The sequence below is a fragment of the Theropithecus gelada genome, chromosome 1 (assembly GCF_003255815.1).
Source record: "Theropithecus gelada isolate Dixy chromosome 1, Tgel_1.0, whole genome shotgun sequence".
NCBI lineage: Eukaryota > Metazoa > Chordata > Mammalia > Primates > Cercopithecidae > Theropithecus > Theropithecus gelada.
The window spans coordinates 69,216,967-69,240,034 of NC_037668.1; the positions used below are offsets into that span (position 1 = coordinate 69,216,967).

At 54.9% G+C, this 23,068-nt stretch overlaps 1 protein-coding gene across 2 annotated transcripts in view; it reads right to left on the reverse strand.

The window, feature by feature from the left end:
- Nucleotides 1-4,546: 4,546 nt before the first annotated feature.
- Nucleotides 4,547-23,068, reverse strand: part of HIVEP3 (human immunodeficiency virus type I enhancer binding protein 3) — a 409,424-nt gene continuing 390,902 nt past the window's right edge. The window contains exons 5-8 of one of the 2 annotated variants that reach the window (XM_025363577.1): nucleotides 22,839-23,014; nucleotides 16,492-16,578; nucleotides 10,927-11,861; nucleotides 4,547-9,411 (exon numbers count right to left, since the gene is read on the reverse strand). In XM_025363577.1, coding sequence (XP_025219362.1) covers nucleotides 8,599-9,411; nucleotides 10,927-11,861; nucleotides 16,492-16,578; nucleotides 22,839-23,014 — 2,011 coding nt within the window. In that variant the 3' untranslated portion in view covers nucleotides 4,547-8,598. Of the gene's footprint in view, nucleotides 9,415-10,926; nucleotides 11,862-16,491; nucleotides 16,579-22,838; nucleotides 23,015-23,068 lie in introns of both variants that reach the window. The other variant, XM_025363569.1, reaches the window with a different exon arrangement.

The following is a 23,068-nucleotide window of genomic DNA, read 5'->3' on the forward strand; positions in this document are numbered from 1 at the left end:
GCAAAGCCTTGTATGGCTCTGGCGGAGAGCTCAGCCGGCAGCACCCATTGGCTGGACTGGCACTCCCAGCTGGGGCTGCCCAGCCCCAAACCACGGGTAACTAGAGACGCCGGGAGCAGGTGGATTAGCGTGTCCGCCCACCCGCCTGCCTGCCCACCCGCCCCAGGGCTGCTCTTTTCCTTTCCTAAAAAGGCAGAGCTGGGCAAGAGAGACGGGCAGTTGAACTCAGGCCTGGGGTAGAGGAGGGATGGGTGGGGTGGTGCAGGTGGCTTTGCTGAGGGATCAGGAATCATAGCCCTGACCTTGGGCCAAGCACTTCTCAGCTCTGGATGTCATCTGGAAGGGAAGCAGTAGGCAGTGGGGTCCCCCTGAAGTAGGCGATGCCTGGAAAGGACTGGGGAATATGCATGTTGGGGTTCCCCAGCCCCAACCCAGGTTCCAGGGCTGCTTAGTAGCAAAGAGGCCCAGATTCTCTTTCCATAGGAAGCTAACCACTTCCCAAATGTGGGGACCTGGTTTCAACTCCTGGGCCTGCCACTTACCATGATGTCCTTGGGAAGGCAGTGTCACCACTCTGGTACCCTGACCCTGGGCAAATAACTTCACTGTGACTCAATTTCCTTGCTTGTTAAATGGGGCTGAAACTTCCTACCTTCCTGCTATAGAATAGATGCTGAGGTTATAAGGCATCTCTTCCCAGGGTCTCCTGAGCAGTGCCCATGATGAATCCCAAGCAGCACAGCCCCGTCTGCACCCTCGTCACCTGCTCTGTGTCCTCCACCAGCTCTTCCTTCTTCTCTCCACTCATGCTCATCTCAGGCTGGCCCATCCTATCTACAGTGGCCTGTCCCCGCCGAGTCTCCAGGACAGAGTGTGGGCTCCAGGTTCTGAGCCCAGAGAGGACCCAGGCCTAAGGGTGAGGGTAGGATCCCGGAGTCCTGCAGCCCCAGCCCACACCTGGACTGGGACCCAGACAAAGCCTGGTGAAGGCCCCAGCAGCAGACAGCAGTGGCCACCACCCTCTGAGGCTGGGGTCAGGGGGACAGGTGAGTGGCCCTGCCACTTACCAGGGTGTAATCTTTGGCTCTCCCCTTCATCTGTAAATGGGAATGTGCACCCTGTCCTAGTCCACTCCAAATGGGAAAGTGCTTCATGAACCTTAGAGAGCAGCCTGGGAGGCCTGCTGGCCAGCGATGTGTGAATGACCGGCGGGCCTTGGGCCTGCTGGCAGACAGTGGAGGAAAGAATTCACAGGCACTTTTCATGCTCTCAGCTACTGGAATCTAGGCCCGGTGTCTGCTGGTCATTCCTTGCACCTGTGGCCTCAGGCACAGGGACCTAAAATGGCTACCAGATGGCCATACTAAGTCAGGAGGATGCTGGAGAGAAGCCCCAGCTGGACCCTGAGTGGTCACAGCTGGACAGTCTGAGATTCCGGGCTTCCCTGGAGCCCAAGTGTGAGACGGGAGGAGGCGGGAGGGCCTCAGGTTCCCTGAAGGACTACATGAGAGCCACACAAGGGTTTTCTAGTCCTCATACTGCCCCTACCTAGTTGTGCACCTTCGGCTGCTGGGGGCCCTTTGGAGCTTCTGTTTTCCTCTCTAAAACTGGGGACAGTAACTCTTATCTTGCTGGGTTGTTGTAGGGACTACAAATCAAGTTTGTAAAATGCTGGGCACTGGGCCTGGCACGTACTATGCTATTTTTCTTCTCCTTCTGGGGCTGTTGTGGGGGTCTACTTCCCCACTGGCCTAGACCGAGACATGCTCCCCGCATGATCCAAGGACGTGCTCCCCAGGCACCTGCTCCAACGACGGCTCTTCATCCCATGATTCTAAAGCCAGCTGCCACGTTTGCTCCCAGGGCCTCTTCTGGACTGTTATTTTTTTCACTCGCTCACTGTAAAAATCCAGCACCTTTGAGGCTACCACTGTCAGGCCCTCCTCCCTCCCATCGCTGACATCTGCTCATCTCTTCTTCCAATTCTGAGATGTCCTAGCCTTGTATGATTATCATTAGGGCTGTTTCCAATTATTCTCATTTTCCTCCATTAGGCGTGAGCATGTGACTTTCTTTAGCCAGCAAAATATGCATGGAAGGGATAGTTGTTTCCACGTAGAAGCATTTACTTGCCAGTGGGAGGCCCCTAGTACTGTGCTTGCCTCAGCCCCTGGGGTCATGGAAGCACAGGGAAGGAGCCTCTATCAGTCTAGATCTCTGACTAGGATAAGCATAATTCCCCTGCTGACCCACACTGAACGTATAGTGAGGGAAAGAAATACACGTCCCTTGCATTCAGCCGGAGTGTCTGGGTTGCTAGTTTCTGCCGCATAACAGAACCCGTCCTGACAGTTGCACCCTGACTCACGGCCCGGATCTCCACTTAAGCCCTGCAATCTTCAGCGATGGTCTCACTTGCCATCTGCACAGCCCACTCGGCACCCTGGATGCTCATTTCCTGTCCTCTTCATCCCCAGTGGTGATCTCTTTCATCGCACCTCAGCCACCCACGCCTGTGGCGGACACAGTCTTCATCCAATGAGTTAAGACAGCTCACAACATTTTCTTGTTTTCATCCAAGTGGTCACTTGACCACTGGCCTTTCTCCTTATCAACCAGGCCTGCTTGTTCCTTTCTCAGCATGTGGGCTCAGTGGCTAGTGACCTCACCTCTTCACTTGCCAGTGACTCACCTCCAGTAACTCATTGTCCTTGTGTCCCGTGGCCTGGCTAACCCTGGGCCACCTTCCCCATGCCCACAGCCAGCGGCTGAGGACTGCTGGAAAAACCACACCACTGAGCAGACAGAAGGCAGCTGGCACGCGATGCTATGCAGGTGCCTTCCCTGTTTCCCTGGTGGCTTCCTCTTGCTCCCCTCAAAGGTCATTCACACCTATTCAGGTGTCTTTGATCTTTTCACCCTGCAGCTTCCTCAGGTGACTTCACTCTATTTCCCACATACAATCCACCCTCAAGAGTGTCCCCAACTTCCTGTCACCAAACAGATAGGCTGACTTCATCTGCACTTCCTCCCTACCCTTCTTTTGGGCCATAGTGGGAGAGGAGTTTACATCTGGCTTCTCGTCTCCTCACCAGCCCATCACACACTCGGCTTCCTTTCCCTGCACCCCACGCTCCCCCACAACTGCCCCTGCTCTCCCCTGTCTCTAGCCCAGGCCCCTAGAAGGTGTCTGTGTCTGCTACCTCCACTTCCCCACCTTGTCCTCACTCTTCAACCACCACCATCCACTGCCACCATTTATTCATTCAACATTCAGCAGCATCTATGAAGGACCCACTAGGCACCAGGAATTGTACTAGTCCAGCTTTCCCAAAAGCCAGCAACAATTAATCCTCTGATTGCTTTGAACGAACAGACCCTCTTAGGCTCTTAGCACTAAACTTCTGGATGGCGTTTACCCTGAGAATCCCCCTTGATCGTCCATCAGTCAATCTATCCTCTCCTTCTCATGGCTCCCTTCGTCCTCCCGACCCTTAGGACTTTTCCAGGAAAGGTCCCCTGGGTGATGCAGACTCACTCTGGATTAGCACCATCATTCTCTTCCACCACAGCCGTGATGGCTACTGTGATTGAGTAACTGATGATGGCCTCCCCTGCTAGAATGTGAGCTCCTTGTGGTGGATCTGTGTCTGTCTTGCTCGCTGTTGTATCAATAACTGCCTCTCATTGGCACTCGGCAAATCGTTGCTCAATACAAAAGGTGGGGACTCCATATCTTTTCCACCCTTGTAACCCCAGAACCCTGTGCAAAGCCTGCTCAGAAACAAATTGTTGAAGGCTTACTATGTTCCAGGCTCTGTTAGCCAGCCATCCTGTATATGCCATCTCACTTAATCCCCACACCAGCCCTTATAGATATGGATCATGCCCCTCCACTTTACAGATTAGGAAACAGAGGCACAGAGAGCTTAGGTGAGTTGCCCAAGGTCTCACAGGCAGTAAGTGCTGTGCCTCTCCCACTGCCAACACTCAAGAACCAATTCACTATTCATCTTGTAGTGAGGTGAATGGGGGCCCTCCCCGAAAGTTAAGTTTATGTCCTAATGCCTAGAATCTGTGAATGTGGCCTTGTGGAGGCAGGGACGGGAGTGATGAGTGTATAATCCAGGGAAAGACAAGCATTGTCTGCAGCTACCAGACGCTAGGAGGGGCATAGAATTGATTCTCCTTCAGAGCCTCCAGGAGGAATCAACTTTGCCAACACCTTGACTTTGGAGTTAAGGCTTCCAGAACTGTAAAAGAATAACTTTCTGTTGTTTAAAGCCACCTAGTTTGTGGTGATTTGTCACTGCAGACTTGGGAACAAATACAGGCCCCAAACCAGATGGTGCTATATCTGGCGCTTCCTCGAGAGGCCTTTCCAGGGTCTGCAAGAGAGTCCTAGGCTGTGTGACTGCAGCCTAGTCACCTCCGCTCTCTTGACCTGATTGCTCTGAAGCAAAATGAGCACTTGGGATGCCAAGTGTCCTTCCAACTCTGACATCGTGGAACCCTCTAGAAAAACCATGAGCCAGGCAAGCAGGGCTATGTTGGGATTTTCAAATTTATTCCAACATGCTAATTTTTTTTTTAAAAAATATCCTCAGGCTGAACACTCAGCCAGAGCTGTAATAAAGGCAATTATTATACTTGTAAAAACTTCTCATTCACAGTACAGATGTAATTTACAACAAAGGTCACACACATCAATACTGAGCATTTTCCCTTTTGTACGTCAGACTCTGTGCTTTAGACCTGCGTGGATTTTTTGTTTTTTTGTTTTTTTGTTTTTTTCTTTTGCACTGATATATACCATATCAACATTGCAAGATGCAAGTGTGGAAACTGGAGTTTAAATAAAATTACAGGCAAGACCATCCCATCCCAGTGCGGTTGCTGTACATATCTACAGTACAATTTTTGGAATGTATTGCCATTTAAGAACATAGAAACTTTCTACAGACAATTTCACGTACAGAATACATACACCTTTTAGAAAAAAAGGCAAATATTTACCTTACAGAGAGCGTTGTATTTTACATTTGCCTGCACATTTCCTTTTTCTGTTTCTTTTCTTTCTTTCTTTTTTTACATACTAGATTTAGTAAAGTGACCGTAAGTGCCGAAGCGGTTTTCTAATGGAAAGCAGACTGGATTCACAACACAGAAGCAGAATTGGTGGAATAGGCTTTCGGGAACTTTCTTTCCCTGGTCACACGGCAGATCGGTCCCCAAGGACAGGTGCTCAGCCAGGACTTTTGCTTTAAGAAGGATTTGTCTGGAGAAAGGACTAGAGAGAAATCCAGCTCAGATGTATTGCTCATTCCTCTTCAGAAGGACTGGGTGGGAATGGAGCAGGGGCTAGAGGAATCTGGAAGCTAATTCTTTTAGGCTTTTTCCAACAGGGGGAAGCAGAGGGACTTCTGGGTCTGGAAGTTGGAGCTTATGGAGGCGACAGTGCAGGCAGCTGGCTGCTGTCAGGCTCCTGGAGGGTCGCAAGGCTTGAGGCCAGAGTGAGAGCCATAGGTGCGGGCAGGAGCAGAGAGGAGTGGGGTTACTATCCAGGATGGCACTGAGATTGCCAAGGGTGAAGAGCATCGTGGAGCGCAGGCCTGGGGGGCAAGGACTCACCAACTGAAGGCAAGGTTTGGCTCTGAAACCTCGACCAGTTGGTTCCTCCCCTACTGCCCACACCTAAGGACCAGGGCTAGTCTGTACCGAGGAATGGCCACCCCGCGCATTTCAAAAGAGCACGCAGCAGGCATCTGTGCCAAGTCAGCCACTGCCTCCTCTGCTGCTTCCCTCAACAGGTACAATAATATCACAGGCAAACAGGAAGCTTGGAAGTGACTGGGAGCAGGGCAGAAGGCCCAGGGGAGGGCGTGCATGGGGCAAGCGTCTTTCTCCAGATCATGAAGGTGTACCTGTGGGCCGGAGGCTCTGTGTGCAGAGGACTGGGACTAGAGTCTGGAGGAGGGGGTTAGAGCTGTGCCCAGTGACATACACCCAGGCTGGTGGCATTGGTTGTGTCCCTCTGGGCACAGCATCAATGTGGAGGCAGCCCTTTGGTGAGATTCTATTTGTGCATTTCCCCCCATCATTTAGAAATAGTCTCCAGTGACTCCTGGCCCCTGTGGCTTCTCTGCCTGAGCCTGACGGGCCCGGTGACTGCCGGGCCTCTGCCCTGCCGGCTGCGCTGTTCATTGCTAGGCTGCCCAGGGAGGAAACCTTGGGTGGGTAGGCTGTTTGAGTACAGGGAGAAAAATGCCCACGAGAGCTGGAAGGCAGAGTGGGGTGGAGTGGTGTGGGGCCCCCCACCAATGTCAGGGGCTAGTCCACCAGAGCCCCCAGTCTGCTGCATTGTAGGTCTGGGGCAGAAAGAGCCTGCCCAGGGAGATTTTTAACCTGGGCTGAAGCAAAGGCCTTTATGCAGCTCCCAGACCTCAGCCCTTGAAGCTTCCAATCCGTGGGCAGTCCCATGGGTCAGGGCTGAAAGGCAAGGGTGGGAAAAGCCCTGGCCTCCTGGGACTCGGAGGAGTCACTTTCTCCCAGGCCACTGTCCAGCAATATGGACGGTGTGGTCCAGGCTGGGCTTGCTGCTGCTTTGGGGAGGATGAGAGCCCTCATCTCTGAGGGAAGCAGTCAGGAGCTGCTGGCTAATCTTGACTCCCCAGGACCCTGGAACACAGTGGACCCCCAGGGAGGCCCTGCCTTTCGTCTCATTTTTGTTTTAGCTCTGAGTGAGGCAAAGGAGAATGAATGAACAAGGTGGTCTGGCTGCAGGCTGGACTGTGGCTGGTTTGTCTGTCTAGTAGGGACCAGGCCGGGGAAAGGCCACGAATTGGAAGAGGCAAGTACGGCCCCGCACAGGGAACTCACAGAAGGGTCTTAATCCTCCCCACCTACTGTGTCCTGTACCCAAACAGCTTCAACAGCTCAAGAGCCCTGGGGCGGGCACTTGATTCATACAGCCTGGCTGAGGACTGGGGACTGGCCAGAGAGGTCCCTGCTCTTTATAGGGTGGCATCAAACCCAGCCTTCATGGGCCACGACCATAGTCCCTGTGCTGCCCTCCTTTGTAGAAAGTAAAGAAAACCAGTTCTGGAACACTAGGGAAAAACTCACCTCTCCCAGTTGGGGCAAACACACTACAGTTCAAGTTCCATAGTTCAATTTGGGATTTAAATTTCTGGTCCTATTATTTTTCTTACAAAGTAGAGTTTTGCCCCAGGAAATGCAGGGCAGCTTCTTGAAGGTAGAGAGGGGGGTAAGGAAGAGGCACTGGCTTGCACTGATTGCTTTGGAGAATTCCAATGACTTAGGACAATTCAAAAATCCTCTAGGTCACGAGAATCTGTGGTGGCTGTGCAAAGTATCAAACACCATCCTCTCTCTCTCTTTTTAAAAAAGAGGTGTAAGACAGCGAACAGGCCCGGGCCATATCCACCAGCCACAGTTCTGGGTATTTCCTTGGGGTCGTGGAGACAGGGACGGTGTGGGGCAGGGAGAGGGGGTGGTCCCGAAACAGTTCTCTGCAAACTCCTGTGGTGGAGCACTGGAAAAACCCAGCCATGAGTGGAACAGGGTCCCTTGTACCCCAGGGTGAAACAGAACCCAAAACCCAGTCTCAGGAATGACCCCTAAGGCTTGGGCCCTGCCACTTCCGCCTTTGTGGGTAGTTTTAGAACAGAGGAGGCAACAGAAGAGTGAGGCCTTGGTCAGGGGCTTGGGAGCCAGGGACGGACAGTCAGGGCTCCTTCCCCAGCCCAGGGGGCCAGGGTGGGGTGCAGAAGGGAGGTGTTGGGAGTGGGGGTGCGTGGGTGGGGTGGCCTGCCCACCTGGGGAGTGCCAGGATGGGCCTATGACTCAGACTACCAGAGTATCCAAGGGCCCTTGGGGAGCCAACCCTCCTCCTTCTACCTGCACCTATTATTTTGCATTGAAATCCTAGGAAAAGTATAATTTTATTTTCTTGCAAAAAAAAAAAAAAAAGGAAAAGATTATTTTTTTCTGGGCCTGCCTGCTGGGGCCTGGGTGGGGGTCACCTGCCTCTGTTTGCGCCCCTGTGCCTGGGGACACTGACCTTTGTGCTGGCAGAGAGGGGTGGCCACGAGCTGGGCAGCGGGTAAAGTGGCAATAAACAGGAACCTTGATCGCATCTGTACACAGGAGTGCTTCCTTTTACATTTAATTCTATATTGTTTGAGGTTTCCTTTTCCTTTCTCCCTCAGTGCACCCCTTCCCCTCTGCCAGCCTCTGGGGTGGGTGGCTGCCAACCGCAGCGGGGAGGGTCAGGAGGCTCCACCATCAGCCTTTCCCCAAAATCATAAACTATTCACAGCCTCAGACCTCTCACGGGTTGTTGTTGTTTTTTTTTAAATGTATGTATGTGATTTGTTTTGTTTCTTCTTAAGCAACAAAAGGCGTAGAAAAAGGCACAGGTAACTGCATACATGGGAAGGTACAACAGATGGGGCCGTGAGAGCTCCTGGACGGAGGGACAGATGGGGCTGAGGGAGTGGGATGATTCAAGGAAAGTGGCTGGAAACGTCTGTTGCTGGATACTGGAAGCCAGATGCTGAAGCAGTTGGAGAGAGGCTAAGCGTTGCGGGGGCCCCTGTCCTCAGGCTGATGTGGAGGTGCCCTGGGCTCCCCACTTCCTGAGGGCTTGGGGGAGTCCTGCCTGGTCCTGGGTTCCCCAGAGAGATTCCTCCTCCGGGCTGGGAAGCGGGCAGAGGCCTCCGCCAGGCAGCCCACGGAGCTGCTGCGGTCCAGCGGCGGGGTGGCAGAGGCCTCGGGGTTGGTTGGTGCACGCGGGAACTCCAAGCGGGGGCTCCAGGACTGTGCTGCCCGGCGTCCCTGGGGTGGCCGGGGCAAGGTGTCGGGTGGGGTGCAGGGGCTGTGCGTGGGTGTGGGCTCGGCAGGTGCCTCGGTCCCACGGGGTGTCCAGTCAGGAGGCCTGCCCGGGCCTCCGCCGGTCCTCTCCCTTTCCTTGGGGTAGTCCCTGCCCTCCAGCTCTGAGGAGAGTGTGAATTTGGAGACCTTAGCCACGGGCGACACGGAGGCTGATGAGCTCTCAGTGGGACTCCAGCGGCCTCGCTCCTGGGCCTCCCGGGCCCCTGTCAGGTCGCTGCCACCCCCGGAGAAGCCACTGACCCAGGCTGTGGTGGGCCCTGGAAGCAGGGTGGGGTGGGCTCCTGGCCGGGCCTGCACCATCTGGATTCCACCGATGGGAATCAAGGGACACGGGGCACGGGTCAAGTGCTGGGAGTGCAGGGGCAGGTGGCTGAAGATGTTCTCCTCTGTCCGGGCCGGGATGTGGCCGTGGAAGTCATGGAGGGCGGAGAATGGTCGGGAGGAGAGAGGATGAGCAGGGCTGGGTGAGCAGGAGGGACTTCGGGACTCGGCCTTCTGCTGGGGTCAGAAAACAAGACAAGGTAAGGTGAAGGTTACGTGCTGGGCACATGGGGAGCTGAGGCCTGGAAGTGGGAAGGGGACTTGCCCAAGATCACAGAGCGAGTCCAGAGTCCCGGCTGAGCTGAACCCAGAACCAAGCTCCTGACTCCCTGCCCATGATGCTGAGCCTGCTGCCATCTCTGGAATGGGCCATCTCCAGCTCGACAGTGACCATGAGTATGCTCAGGCCCCATGGTCTCCATGCCTCTGGCCAGCATATCTGTCTTCAAAGGAGGGGATACTTGAGCAACGTGGGGCCCTGTCGTCACCCATGAGCCTGGCCTCTATGTGGGTCTGCTGCCTCTCCTGTTCCTAAATGGTCTTCACCCAGCTTCACCCTTGGACATGAGTTCCCACCTGCAGTTCTTGACCTTCTGCCACCCCCAGGAATTTGAATGTGACCCCAAAATTAAAAATCAAGGATTCCTAGATCAGTGTTCCTCCAGGAGTGACAGGGCTGGGTCATGGCAACATGGAGACAGAGAAGGTGTCGGAAGGTGGTCAGCTGACGATGGTGCTGTCAGTTGAGGGGTCATGGCAGCTGAGGGGACAGGGATGGTGACTGTGCTGACGGGGTGGCAGCCGTGGTGTGTTGGTGCAATGGTGACAGTGGTGGTGCTGCCCATGGGGACAGTGCTGATGATCCACAGGGTGTCTCTGAGGGCACTGGTGACAGTGATATTGGAGATGGTGATGGTTTTGGTTAAGTTCTGCCATCTGCTCAAAAAACACAGGCAGATGGGGATGGGGTGGGGGTGGGAAACTGCATGAGTATTTAGACCCACATCCAAGGCTACACCCCTTGCAAGTGACATGATATCGTTTGGATATTTGTCCCTGCCCAAATCTCGTGTTGAATTGTAATCCCCAGTGTTGGAGGTGGGGCCTGGCGGGAGGTGTTTGGGTCATGGGGACTGACACTGTCCTCCAGATAGTGAGTAAGTTCTCATGAGATCTGGCATTTTGAGTGTGTGGCACCTTCCCCCCAGCTCTTTCTCTTGCTTCCACTCTGCCATGTGAGATGCCTGTTCCTGCTTCGCCTTCTGCCATGAGTAAAAGCTGCTTGAGGCCTCCCCAGAAACCGAGCAGATGCTGGCACCACGCTTCCTGTACAGCCTGAAGAACTGGGAGCCTATTCGACCTCTTTTCATTATAAATTACCCAGACTCAGGAATTTGTTTACAGAAATGCAAGAACGGACTAATACGTGGTAGAACCCAGATCCCATGAACTCCAGAGTCCATTCTCTGTGCTTCTGAGGCTAAAATAAAGTTTAATTAGCCAGCTGATTCAGGGCACCCAGCATGGTGCATGGCACAGTAGGTGCCTAATAAATGTTTGCTAAATTATTAATAACTACTGAGCTGGCAGAGCTGTTTAGTTCCAGGTGTGACACCCAGGAGGGTGTGAACTTGCAACCCCCGCACCCACAGGGGAGAAGCGGCCCAGCCCCCAGGGGCAGGAACTCACCCACGGGGAGGCGCAGGTCTCTGGGCTTCTGCTGAGGAGCTTGTGAGGTAGAGGAGCGGGCGGGAAGAGAACCCGCGGGGCCAGCCCCAAGCCTGGGCCATGCTCCCCCGCTGAAGGGCTGCCCGGCCCAGCTAAGGCCCACTTCCCTGGCAGCGCTGACCGTGGTGGTGACTCGGCCTGACCCGGAGACCATCTCCTGGTGGGCGAGTATCTGGGGAGGCCTGGGTCGGTGGCACCCTCGAGTTTGGAGAGCACATGTGCTCGAGGGGGCAGTTCTCTTCCCAGGGGGCGGAGGGTGAGAGGAGACAGCTGAAGTCTTGGAGACCCACAAGGGAGAGGGTCCATACCCCTTCCTGGGTCCACGTGCAGGCCAGGCGGGCTCGGGGCTGAGGCCTGTGGTTCTCGGGCCGGGGAGCATCGCTGGGGAGATGAGTCGTTTTTGGTTAGTGAGTGTTTGCGGGCTATTGGTGGACGGCTGCCTGCTTCTTTGCTTGGGGACCATGGTCTTCTCGGGGACACAGGCTTGGAGCTCAAGGCTGAGCCTGTGTCTTTCTCCACAGAGCCCAGAGGGGCCGGTCCCAGCCGGGGGAGGCCCAGCGTACTCTGGCTGGACATGGAGCAGCTGCTGGCTGTCAGGCGCTCAGCTTCTGAGACGGAGCTGCCTCGTGTAGCCTGGGTGCCAGAGGCGGGGGCATCTGGGGGCTGAGGGCCCGGGATGGGTGAGGAGTCTGCCCGCAGTGCATGTGGTGGGCCAGGCGGGGGCACCTCTGAGGATGGTCTGGACAACTCGTCCTGGCTCTCCTCCTCATCCTCATCCTCATCTTCGTCCAGGTCTGAGTCTGAGTCCGAGTCCTCCAGGTCCGAAAACTGGTGCTCCTCTACAGCCTCTGAGCCCTCTCGTCCTTCCGAGTCCTGGAACAGATCGTCACTGGTTCCTGAGGGCAAACACAGAAGACCCAAAGTCACGGTTGGGCCTTGGCCCCGCTGCCCTCATGGCTGCTCCTCTCTGAGCCCCAGTTTCCTTGCCTGCTGACTGGGCAAAATAGCTATGGCAAGGGCACAAGATTGTGGGGACAACCACGAAACGTAACAGATATGGGAGCGCTTTGTAAATAACAACAGTGAACAATAATTCCTTTATGCCTAGAATGTGCAACGTTCAGTTCTGAGAGCTTTAGGTAAATTTATTCATTTAGACCTCAAAGAATCCTATGAAGCTGGTACTGTTCTCATCTTCATGTTACAGATGAGGAAACTGAGGTAAGAGAGAGTAATTAACTTGCCCATGGAAGACAATAGTAGGGCTGGGATTGAGCCACAGCAAAGAAGACAGTCTTTGTTTGTTTCATTAGCATCTCAGTGCTGGCTTCGCCATGGGCAAGTTACCCCACCTTGCTCTGCTTGGTCTCCCCCTTTGTCGAATGAATGTGATGGTCTCACCTCACCAGGTTTTCTAGGAGGAGTAAAAGGAAGACCTGGCACATATCGAGGGCTTAAAAATAATTATAGCTGCCATATTAACACATTAATGATGAACTCTATTATTCCAGGACAGAGCAGTCACACTGGCTGGTCCAGCAGCACAGAGCCATCCGTGGTCAGTGTAAACACACATCTGCCATGGTGACCAGGCTCCTGGTGGCTGTCACAATGGCATCTGGCAGGTGGTGGCCTCTGGCCTCTGTGGACGGCTTGACTAAGCTGGCCTCAGGCTGCAGAGCAGATCCCCATCCCAGCCATGCTCTTATCTGAGGAGCCACTGCCCTTTTGAAGTCCAGGCTGCCTCTAGCCTCAGGGCCCTCCCATTGTCTGCCAGCCCCAGCTCCACTCCATAGTTTTTGACCTACATCCGGCTGAATGCCCACTTTTGTCCACTTTGGACATCTGACTGCTGCATGTTGAGAGACTTGGAAGCAATTGTTCACAAGAGTAAACAAACAACAAAACTGTGATACTTGTTTCAGATATTGTTGGACATTTAGGTCACTTGCACTCCTTAAACAGACTACAAGAATAATAACAGAATTATTGAATAGAGTATAAAAGTGGGGGTTAGGACCCTGAAACACTAGCCTCCTGGTCTGATTCCTCTGGGATGGCCCCAACCAGCTGGGTCACCTCTAACATGTCAGGAGTCTAGTTTGGGCATTTCTGAAATGGACAGCAATCCCGATGCTGGGGAGAACTCCGCTAACATCTGGCCTCCTCACTGGCCCATCGCTAGACCATCGGAACCTGTTTCTGGTCTGCAGAATGAGGCTGCTGACAGGTGGGCTGAGCCAGCCAGCCAGCCCCATCACTCACACATGTCAGTACTGCACCCACCACTGACCAGGAGGGCTGGCACAGAAGCTGACTCAGGCCGCTGGGGCAGCCAGGCTTTGGCTCTCCACCATGTCCAGCTGCCCCGAGGCCAGAAAGCCCGGAACTAGCACTTCCAAGTCACTCAATATGCAGCAGTCAGATGTCCAAAGTGGACAAAAGTGGGCATTCAGCCGGATGTAGGTCAAAGCTATGGGGTGGAGCTAGGGCTGGCAGGCAAAGGGAGGGCCCTGAGGCTAGAGGCAGGGTGATGAGATCAGAGGAGGAATGAAGGATTAGGATGAGAGCAGGACTGGGGATGGGGGTGAACTTTGCAGTTATGCCCTAGGCATTTACTTTCCTTGCCTAGGACTTTGGCAGGGGCCTACTTCATCACCCGTTCACCTGGCCCTGCCCCTTATTTACATACAGCAAAATCCAGGCACAGATGACTCCGTGAGAGCTGGTGGCTGAGTCAGAACTAAGGTTTACAGCCCTTGCATTGTTACGCTGACAGTTTAAAAATGATGTGCTGCACTAAGAAGCAGGGAGTGGTCGGGTTTGAATCTCAGCACCACCACTTCCTTGCTGTGTGACGTTGGATGCTTTACTTTCTCTGTGTCTAGTTTCCTCATCTGTAAACTGGGTAGTGATAAAAGCACTCTAGGAAGTTGTTGAGAGGACTGTGAGGGTCTGGCACACAGTAAGTACCCAATAAACTTCAGCTCCTGTCATCCCTGTCCCCCCAGTCTCAGCAGGCAGGTAGCTGGGGTGGGATTGTCAGCATTTTGCAGACGAAGGTCACAGGGGTAGTGTTAGGAGTGAAGGAGAGTCAGGACCAGCGTCTCCTGATGTCCAGCAGGGAGGGCTCATAAAGACCCTCTTTACTAATGTGGAAGTTGAGACCCAGTGGCGATAATGGCCCGTCCTGGGCACTCAGTGCATGAATGCTGGAAGCCAAGAGTCCCCTGCCCAGCTCGAGGCTGGCCGGGCCCTCCACATCTGCGTTCCTGCAAGGCACTGGGGAATGCCTCTGTCTGGGCGGCCCCTTCCCAGGGCCCTTGCTGGAGCGGCCCCGCCCCTGCTGGGATCCAGGCCAACGCTCCACAAATGAGTGTGCTTGAGCGCGCGGCGGGTGCCGCTGGGAGAGGCCACGCGGTGGCGCTGGCGCCCAGCCTGGCCAGCACCGTGGGCAGGGACCGGGCGCCTCGCTCCTTCCAGGCAGTCCTCCCACGCGCCACCTCGCGTTCCACAGACACGAACTCATGCCGCTCCCCCCTGCATCTGTCTGGTCGCGGGAAGTGGAAACTCTATCCTTCAGTCTCTTGGGCCGTAAACCTTGGAGTCCTCCTTGGCTCCTTTTCGTCCTCCCCCCTCCCTTCTGCCCCATATGGGGTCAGCTGAGCCTGTGGGCTCTCCCTCCAGAGCCCACCCAGAATCCCGCCGCTTTTCCACCTCCTGAGCACATCCGGCCTCCCCGCGCCCCCAGCACAGGCCAGAGGACGCCCTGCCTCTCTCCTCTGCTCCAGGGCACCCCCGGTGCCCTTCAGCCCTCAGGCTCCAGGTCTCTCTGAACCGGCTGCCACCGCTCCCAGCGGGCTCCAGCACTAGGGAACCCCGCACCTGATGCTCCCTCTGTAGGAGAGCTCCTCCCTGACCCCACGTGGCTCCTGACTCCGGTTCCTTCCGGTGGGGGTTCTCTGCTCACAACCCTCTGTCTAGCACAGCAGCCCTCCCCACGGGCCCCAGCCTTCACTTGGCTCTTCTGCTTTCTCTTTGGCTTCACAGGCAAGGCCCTTGCTCTACTCCCCCTTCGTTCCTTGCCCAGCTCCCCTGCCATGCCGACTGCCTGAGGACAGGAGCTGTTTTATTTACTGCGGAACCTCCAGCACCCCGAACAGAGCCAGGCACAGAGATTGTGCCCAGTAATTACTTCTGGAATGAATGCATGGATTTCGTCCTGAGAAAAGTGGCTCTGAGCATCCTCCTTCGCTCCACTGGGAAAATGAGGCTGGGGCGGGGCAGGGACCTCAGGGGAGGGCTCTGGCTTAGGCTCAGGCTCCCCTGGTTCAGCCCACCAGGCAGTGGAGTGGCATGCAGCCAGGGTTTTTGTGTGACCTTGGGCTATTTTTACCTGTCTGAGCTTTGACTTCCCTGACTTAACATGCGTGACACAAGTTTCTGCCACCTGTTTTAAGGACTCAATGAGACAATATGTGTATATGGCCCAGTGTATCCTTGTCAAGCACCGCGAACCCACATTCTAGCTTTGGGGGGAACAGCCCCAAGTTCACTGTGTTCTTCTCTATAAAAATGACGTATTCCACCTAAAAGGAAATATGACTTAACTCTTTTTTGTAAGACCACAAATACTCCCCAAATTGGAAAAACAAAAATGGAACAAGACACACAGTGTGTGCATACACACTCCTCTCTGTCACGCTCTAAGTCCTGGGGCTGATTTCAGGGAATCAGTATGCTTCCTGCTTTGCTTGGTGCTGGAGAAATGGCTCTAGCCTCCTCCTGTTGAAGGGACTGCCGTCCACCACCAAAGCCCTTCTGGCCACCTGTCTGACTGCTAAGGTCTGGCAGTGCCCAGCCAGACCCACTGGCTTCGAATCCTCTGCCCTGTCTTCTCAGAGACTGACTCTAAGATGCCTCCTGGGGATTGACCACCATGGCCGGGGTATGTACAGGGATGGGGCTGGGAGGTGACAAGCAGCTGTCAGGTCTGCTTTGGGCTTTCGTGAAACTCTCCTAGCTCCAAAAGGCCCATGTGTCAGGCCCATGCCGGAGTGTGTAGGCAGGAGTGTGGGTGTGGAGCTTTGGAGAGTATGTGTCCCACAGTGTCACTGTGAGGAGTTGCTGGGATAATTCAGGGCATGCATTTAGAACCTGCCCGACACATAGTGGGCACTCAACGTTGACTGTGAGTTCTCTTGTGTGCATTTATTCAGTAAACATTCACTGAGCACCCATGGGTGCCAGGCGCTCCACCTGCACGACAGATGGTAATGCGCGATAGCTAGGGCTGCACAGCATATCCTATCAGCATGTGGGAAGGCGGCCCGATCATTCAGGGAATTTAACCTTTGTCTCTGAGAGTTGGGAGAAATGAAGGTGAAGACATGGGAGGGAGAGAGGGGATGAGGGGGAATGGAGCAAAGCAGACAGAAAGAAAGCACGGAAGGCAAAGAGTTAAGGTGGAGGAGGACGGGGAAGGCGGACGAGGGGAAAGGGATGGAGGAGGTTGGCAATTGTTACCTTCTTCGGCTTCCAGCTCCTCCAGCACCCCTGTCTCTTGGCACTTTTTGCTGTGGGCCTTCGACTTCATGTGCTTAGTCAGATTCCCTAGAAAGAAATGAGAATACTTAGGCTCTGCTGTGGGGCAGGAGGCCAGGGCAGGCCCAGGACTCACGGAGGTAGCACCTGGCCGGCAGGCCGTGGTTTCCAGGTCAGTCAAGGCCCTGCCAGCTGCAGGGGCTGGGCAGGAGCTGGGGCATCCCTCTGCCCTGGTGCTCAGGCCAAGACGTGTAGCCACAGCTGCTGTTAGGGCAGTGCACAGGAGCTAGGTGGGGGGGGGAGGGCAAGGGCGGGGGCTGTGAGGGGACAGAGAGTATAATGAGGAAGTGAGATGCTGGTTAAAAAACAAACAAAAAAAGAAATTAAAAGACAACTCAAGTGCAATAGGTTTCTTTTTCTTTTTCTTTTTTGCTTCTGATTTAAGTCTGGCCCTAGTAGCTGGTGACGCTCATCAGGCAGCACTATTGGCCATCTCAAGTATGGGATGACGTGGGAGGCTCCCATTGACCGGCGTGATGGGTGAGGACTAAGCATGCCCTTCTGGCTGAGGATAGTTCTAGGGCAGCCCACAGGGCAGAATTCTAGTGTAGGTAGAGAAACCAGGGCAAATTCAATATTACGCATGGCGAGAGGGCAGAAGGTGAGAGTAGGGAAGTCTACTGGCCAGGGATTCAGGAGCCACAAGGCTGGGGGCCCAAGCTTGGTTTCCACAGAGAAGTCCCATTTCTGGGCCTTCAGTTTCCCCAGGCCAATCTACAGTGCAGACACAGGACCAGGGTGGTCAGGGAAGGCCCGGGCAAGGCCTCTGTCCTGCTCCATGCCTACAAAGCCCTCAGAGGGGAGGCTGGCTTTGCCCCAAGTTGTAGGTCCAGCCCACAAGCTGCAGAGCAGAGACAGCAGCTCTGTGGAATCAGGGAGCAGTAACAACAGCTTCAGTTCCCCAGCAGGTGTGCAACATTTCACAGGCCACACAGCTTGGTGGACAGGAGGGTTCTAGGAAGGACAGGCAGAGCATCCCAGCCTGCCCCAGAAGAACACAGGCCAGATGCCTCAGGATATTGCTTTGGGCCCAGCAGCTACTCCCAAACTATGATGTGCTCACTGTTGCCCTGGGGATGGCTGTATTTCCATATGGTCATTAACATCATAAGTGCCCTGAATCAGGTATTCTGTCCCATTAGTCTAATTAATTGGTAAGTTTGAATGGATGGATGGAGGAGAGAAGAATGGAAAGAGGTAAGCCTCCTGGAGTGGATGAATAGAGTGATTGGTGGGTGGATAGATAAAGTGGATAAAGGAAATATAAAGAGAATGAAGAACAGGAAGAGGATAGACAGAGGGATGGAACTCTAGATGAGCAGATAAGGAGATGAATAGGCAGACAGAGGATAGGTGAGTAGATGAAAATAAATGGAAGGATAGATGGAGAATGGGTCAATAAACAGGTGGGATGATGGAGAGCTGGATGGGAGGATGGAGACATGGATGAATGGAAGAATGGCTGGTTGGATGGATGAATGGACACATGCACTTTTACATGCATAGGAGTACAGATAGGAGGATGAAAGAGTGGGAAGTTGGATGGGTGGGAGGACAGATGGGAGAATGGTAGGAACAGATAGGATGAGAAGATAAATGAACAGGAAAACTATTAGATGAGATGGATGGATAGGTGACCAGGGAGAGGGCCCACAGATGAACCAAAGGGTGCTTCTTAATCATTCCTGGAATTAGAAGAAATCTTTAGGGTTTTGCTAAGAGGTTAATGGGGGAACCTTAAGCTGGGATTCCCAGAGGTGTTCAAGTCAAGGGCACCAGGGATGGGAGGGGAGTTGCTTCCTTTCCTCGTTCTTCACCTTGGTCCTGGTTCATGACTCTATCCTTCCTAATTTGGGTCTTCCTCCTATAACCGGAAATAAACCTGCATGTTCTACTCCTGGCAATAGTGGGAGCAAAGCCATAATTCCAGAGTCATCCTGTAGCCAGAGGGTCCTCAGAGGTCCCTGTCCAACCTAGTGGACTTCTGCCCTCACTGTCATGAGAAGGCAAAGCCAGAGTAGGACAGTCAAGAGGTGGGAAAAGGCAGCTGGGGTCTTCCATGGATCAGAGATATCCACTGTCCTAAGGTCCTGGATCCAGGCCCACCCTACCCTGACTACCCCAGACCACAGAGCACAGCAGACACTGCTCATTCTGGCTATTACCTCATTTGTCGCACCTGTTCTGCCTGGAAGGTTTAGGTCTCTAATGAACCAAGCTAGATGCTGGGCACACAATGGGTGTACAATAGCCACGTATGGGAAATGCCCTTCTCATCGCAGGAGGAAAATGTTGGAAGGAACTTCAAAGTCCATGTAATTGAACCCCCACCAGGCTGAGATTCTCCCTGCTTCTGATCTAACTCTGGGTCCAGGTGCTGATGGCACCATTAGACAAGATCACTGGCTGTCTCGGACGCTGGCAGGGCTGCTTGAGCCAACACAGCGAATCAGGTGGCCCGTAGCCACAGTGCTGTTGGTGCCGAGTTCCATTTAGACTCAGGTCTCAAGACTCTGGGGGCCTTTCCCACTCCATGTGGAGGCAGAGTGGAACCTAGATGGAACCTGGCAGCCTTGGGTTTGACTGTGGGCTCTGCAGCTTGCTAGCTGCGAGCTCCTGGGCAAGTTCCTTAACCTTCTGAACCCCGGTTTCTGCAACTGTGAAGTAATACCTACCTCGTGGGGATGCGGGAGGACTTGATGAGGTGACACATGTAGAGTGGCAGCAGAGTGTGCCTGGCAGAGAGCAGACCCCTGTCCCCATGCCAGTCACTCTATTGAGCAGCCGGGGGCTCTGCCACGCACCATGCTGGGTGTGGAGGAAGAGATGCTAAGATGATGCTTATGGTGAAATGGTTTTACCTTTCTCAGGAGAAGGCACCAGGGAGCCCCCAAAGGGCTGTCTCTCCCCTCTGCCCCCAACCCCGGGGGTGCAGGGAGGAGTCAGGATCGGAGGTGACTTTGCAGGTCCAGGAGTGGACACTGGATGGGCAGCCCTGAGTGCTGTCTGGGTCCCTCTGTGACTTCCCTCTCCAGGTCCGTCTCCTCCTCTGTGAAAGGGGAAGGTGGGGCACATGGCTGCAGGTGCAGCCTGAACACCACTTCCCTGTTGAGGGCCAGGGCCTCGGCTTGTCAGGCAAAGCCACAGTTTCTCAGTCATTCCAGACCCCACCAAAGCCTAACAGGCCTGGAATGAAGAGCAAAGGCAAGTGAGAGGGAAGGCGATGGGTGGGCGAGAGGCGGAACCTCCGATAAAAGGGCATCCACCACCAACCCTGCCTGCCTCATTTGGCTTTGACCAACCCATCTGTCCCTGCCTCTGCCGGCCTGGCAGACCTGAGGCCATCTCTGTCCCCCGAGGCGATCGGTGCAAGGGCCTGGACATGGCACAGCCATCCGCCGGCCTCTGGGAACCATCTGAGAAGAGGAAATGGGACCCCCCAGCCGCCAGAGGGCCATCCACAGGCCTCCCCAGCCCCACCTACTGACGCGTTCCTTAGCCAGTTTCCAGAGGCCTGAGCTGCTGCCACGACGTCTGACACAAGAGACGAGACACACACGGCAGACAGAGACAGACAGGAAGGCAGGAGGGGCTCCCCAGGCCCTGGGGTAGCCGGGTGGTAGGGCCAGGAGGGCCGCCTGGGGCAGGCCTGGAGGTGGCCTGATGGGGAGGCGCACAGCCCCGGAGAGAAGGGGCCGGTGTTGTCTGAGCTGATGGCTTACGGGGCCCAGCACTCCACAAAGACACCTGGCCCCAGAAACAGACAGGAGCTCCAGCGTCCTGCTCTCCCTTCACCCCCATACTGCAGAGAGAGCTGACAGGGAGCCTTCCCTGCTTCGATTGCCACCATCCCAACCTGGCCTTCCCTCTGTTAGTCAAACAGTTTCAGATTCCACCATTTCCCATCTGCTCCCTGTATTGGTTCTGGAAGGTTCTAGTCTTCTAGAAGCCCCTGTGAACAGTTGAGGAAGAGCTCAGGGCACTGCCTGATCACTGGTTGAGAGCACGGCCTCATGGGCCTGGCCTTTGGGACAGCCTTCCCTCGGGGGATGCTCTATACCCCTGGAAATGTGGAGGGCCTACAGCCCCTCTGTTCAGATTATGTACTCTGGACCCTCCAAGGCCCTCCAGGGCCCCGGCTCTGTGCTGGCTCAGCGAGGCCCAGGAAGGGACTGCAGACAGGCTCAGTGTGGCTTCCAATGAAGGCATCTCCTAGAAAGTAGGGGCTCTTGCTAGGGACCCAAGGCAAAGGGAATCGAGTGGGCCCCCTGCAGGAAACTGCTTGGGCTGGAAACTTCCAGTCTCTTGCGGCAGAGTGATGGTTTCCTGAGGCGATGGGCAGCCCAGGCTGCGTGTGGAGCACAGGTGTGCTCTGCATGGCCCTGGGATGGGAGCTCTCAGGGCTCCTCAGGCTGAGGACAGTGTGGTCCCCTGGACACAGGCCATTCCAAGTGCAGCTTTTTGCCACCCACCCCCGGGAAGGGAGAAAACTAACTGCTCAGAGAAAGGAAGATGACAGGGTGATGCCCTGAAGCTCGGGTCCCGTGTTCTAGTTGCAGCTCCAGCATCAACAGCTATTCTGTTTTCTGGGATCACTTTCTTCACCTTCAAGGGGACTTGGGTGAGAAGTATTCTGCTTTTAGAGTTGAAGACCGTCCACTGAATTGTCAGTCAGTTATCTCCATCTTACTCTTCCATAAAATCTCAACTGGCTGCAGAAGGCCAGAGGAAGTGCGGTTGGAGGACATGTCAGGGACAGCCCATGTCCAGGGCGACGCATGCTGGGCAGGGCTCCAGGGATGGAAGACACTTTCGAAGCACCCATGGGGTGGGTGGGGAGTCCTGGGCCTATCTGCCCTCTCTGGGCAACCTTTGGGACGTTGTTTATGAGACACTAAGAGAGAAGAGGATCAGGGAAAGGCAGTGGGAGGGCAGGCACCTCTGTTTAAACCAAAACCTTGGCAGGAAAATTCGAGCTCAACTTGCAGATGATGGTGAGGGGACAGAGCAGGGCAGGGGTTCAGTTAATGGTGTCAGGAGACCAGAAACGGGAACACAGTCAGAGAAGAGGCCACTGTCCCAGGGGATGTGATAAACTGGCGCCTGACTTGGTTTAGAGAGAACGGAAGGGGCCAGGCAGCAAGAGCACGGAGGAAGTGAAGAAGGGTAGGGACCCTGCTGGGCCCCCTCCAGAGCAGCGGCCCAGCCTCGCTCGCTGGGAGCAACTTTGCCAACAGAAGAAAGGTCAACAGGTGGCACAGCTGAAGGATGCCCTTGAGTTTCACCCCCTGAGAAACCGCGGGGCTCCCAGAAGCCCCCAACTTGCTCAAAGGAGAAGACAGGACCCTGATGTCCAAACCCTGACCCAGGAATCTATAAAGCTCAAGAGGCTGAAGACACCAGGGTGCCGAGAGCCCTGGGTCTCCCTCCAAGGCACTTCAGTCTGCAGTGAGCAAGCTGCCAGGACCTTCCCTGCCTATCCTGCAGGAGGAGAGTGCGATCCAAGAATCCCATGGACTCAGCTCCTTCGTCCACACCAGGGGCCTGGCCTGGGTGGCTGTGGCAGGCCAGGCCATGCCCATCACCCATCGCAGCTCTCTGGGATGCACGCCTTTCACAGCAGGCCCCTCCTTTCACCGGTGACTGCCAGAGCCTATCCTGACCCTGATGTGGGGTGTGGCTGGGGCAGGGGTGACAGGGCTGCCAGTCTGGGAGTGGGGGACCGGCCCTGTGCTGAGACGTGCAGAGAAGCTGGGTGGAGCAGGGACAGGGTGGGAGTGGAGAGGTGGGTGGAGGTCGGTGCACTCTGGCATGAGAAGTGAGCATGCGAGTGTGTTAAGCAGCTGGGAGTGGAATGGATTTCCAAATGCAAGAGTGGCAGTGACGAGCATGGATGCTGGAGTGCCTCAGATCAGTGGATAAACGGCTCAGGAGACATGCAGAAGGGAGGGGAGATGAGAGAAGATGCAAAACCAGGAACGGTGAGCAAGAGTGCTGCATCAGGCTGGGCAGGCCAGGGCCGGGCAGCCACAGGTGTAGGGGCTGTGTGCGTGTTCCAGGAGGATGGCTGGGGGCAGCCATGGGGAGCCACAGGCCAGTCTGGAGCCAGCTGCTCTGCCACTGGGCACCAAGCTGGGTGGGAATCCAGGAAATGGAGCTGCTCCAGGCCCCCTGCAAAGAGGTCTGGGCACCTGAACTCTGTGCTGGGACTCCCAGAGGGGAGCTCCCTGCAGCGGGCAGGGGCAGTGCCCCAGCTGACTCTCTCTTACCTTTGGTTTTAAAAGCAAAGTGACAGTGCTTGCACACATAGGGCCGGACGTCAGTGTGGGTGCGGATGTGTTTCTTCAGCATGCTGGGCTTCTTGCAGCGAATTCCACACTCCTCACAAACATATTTCCCTCGGCCGCGGCCTCGCACATATACATACTCTTCGTTTGATTTGTACCTATGAGCAACAGGCGTCATAGTAAAGGGAAAAAAAAGGAGAAGAGGCAGATTC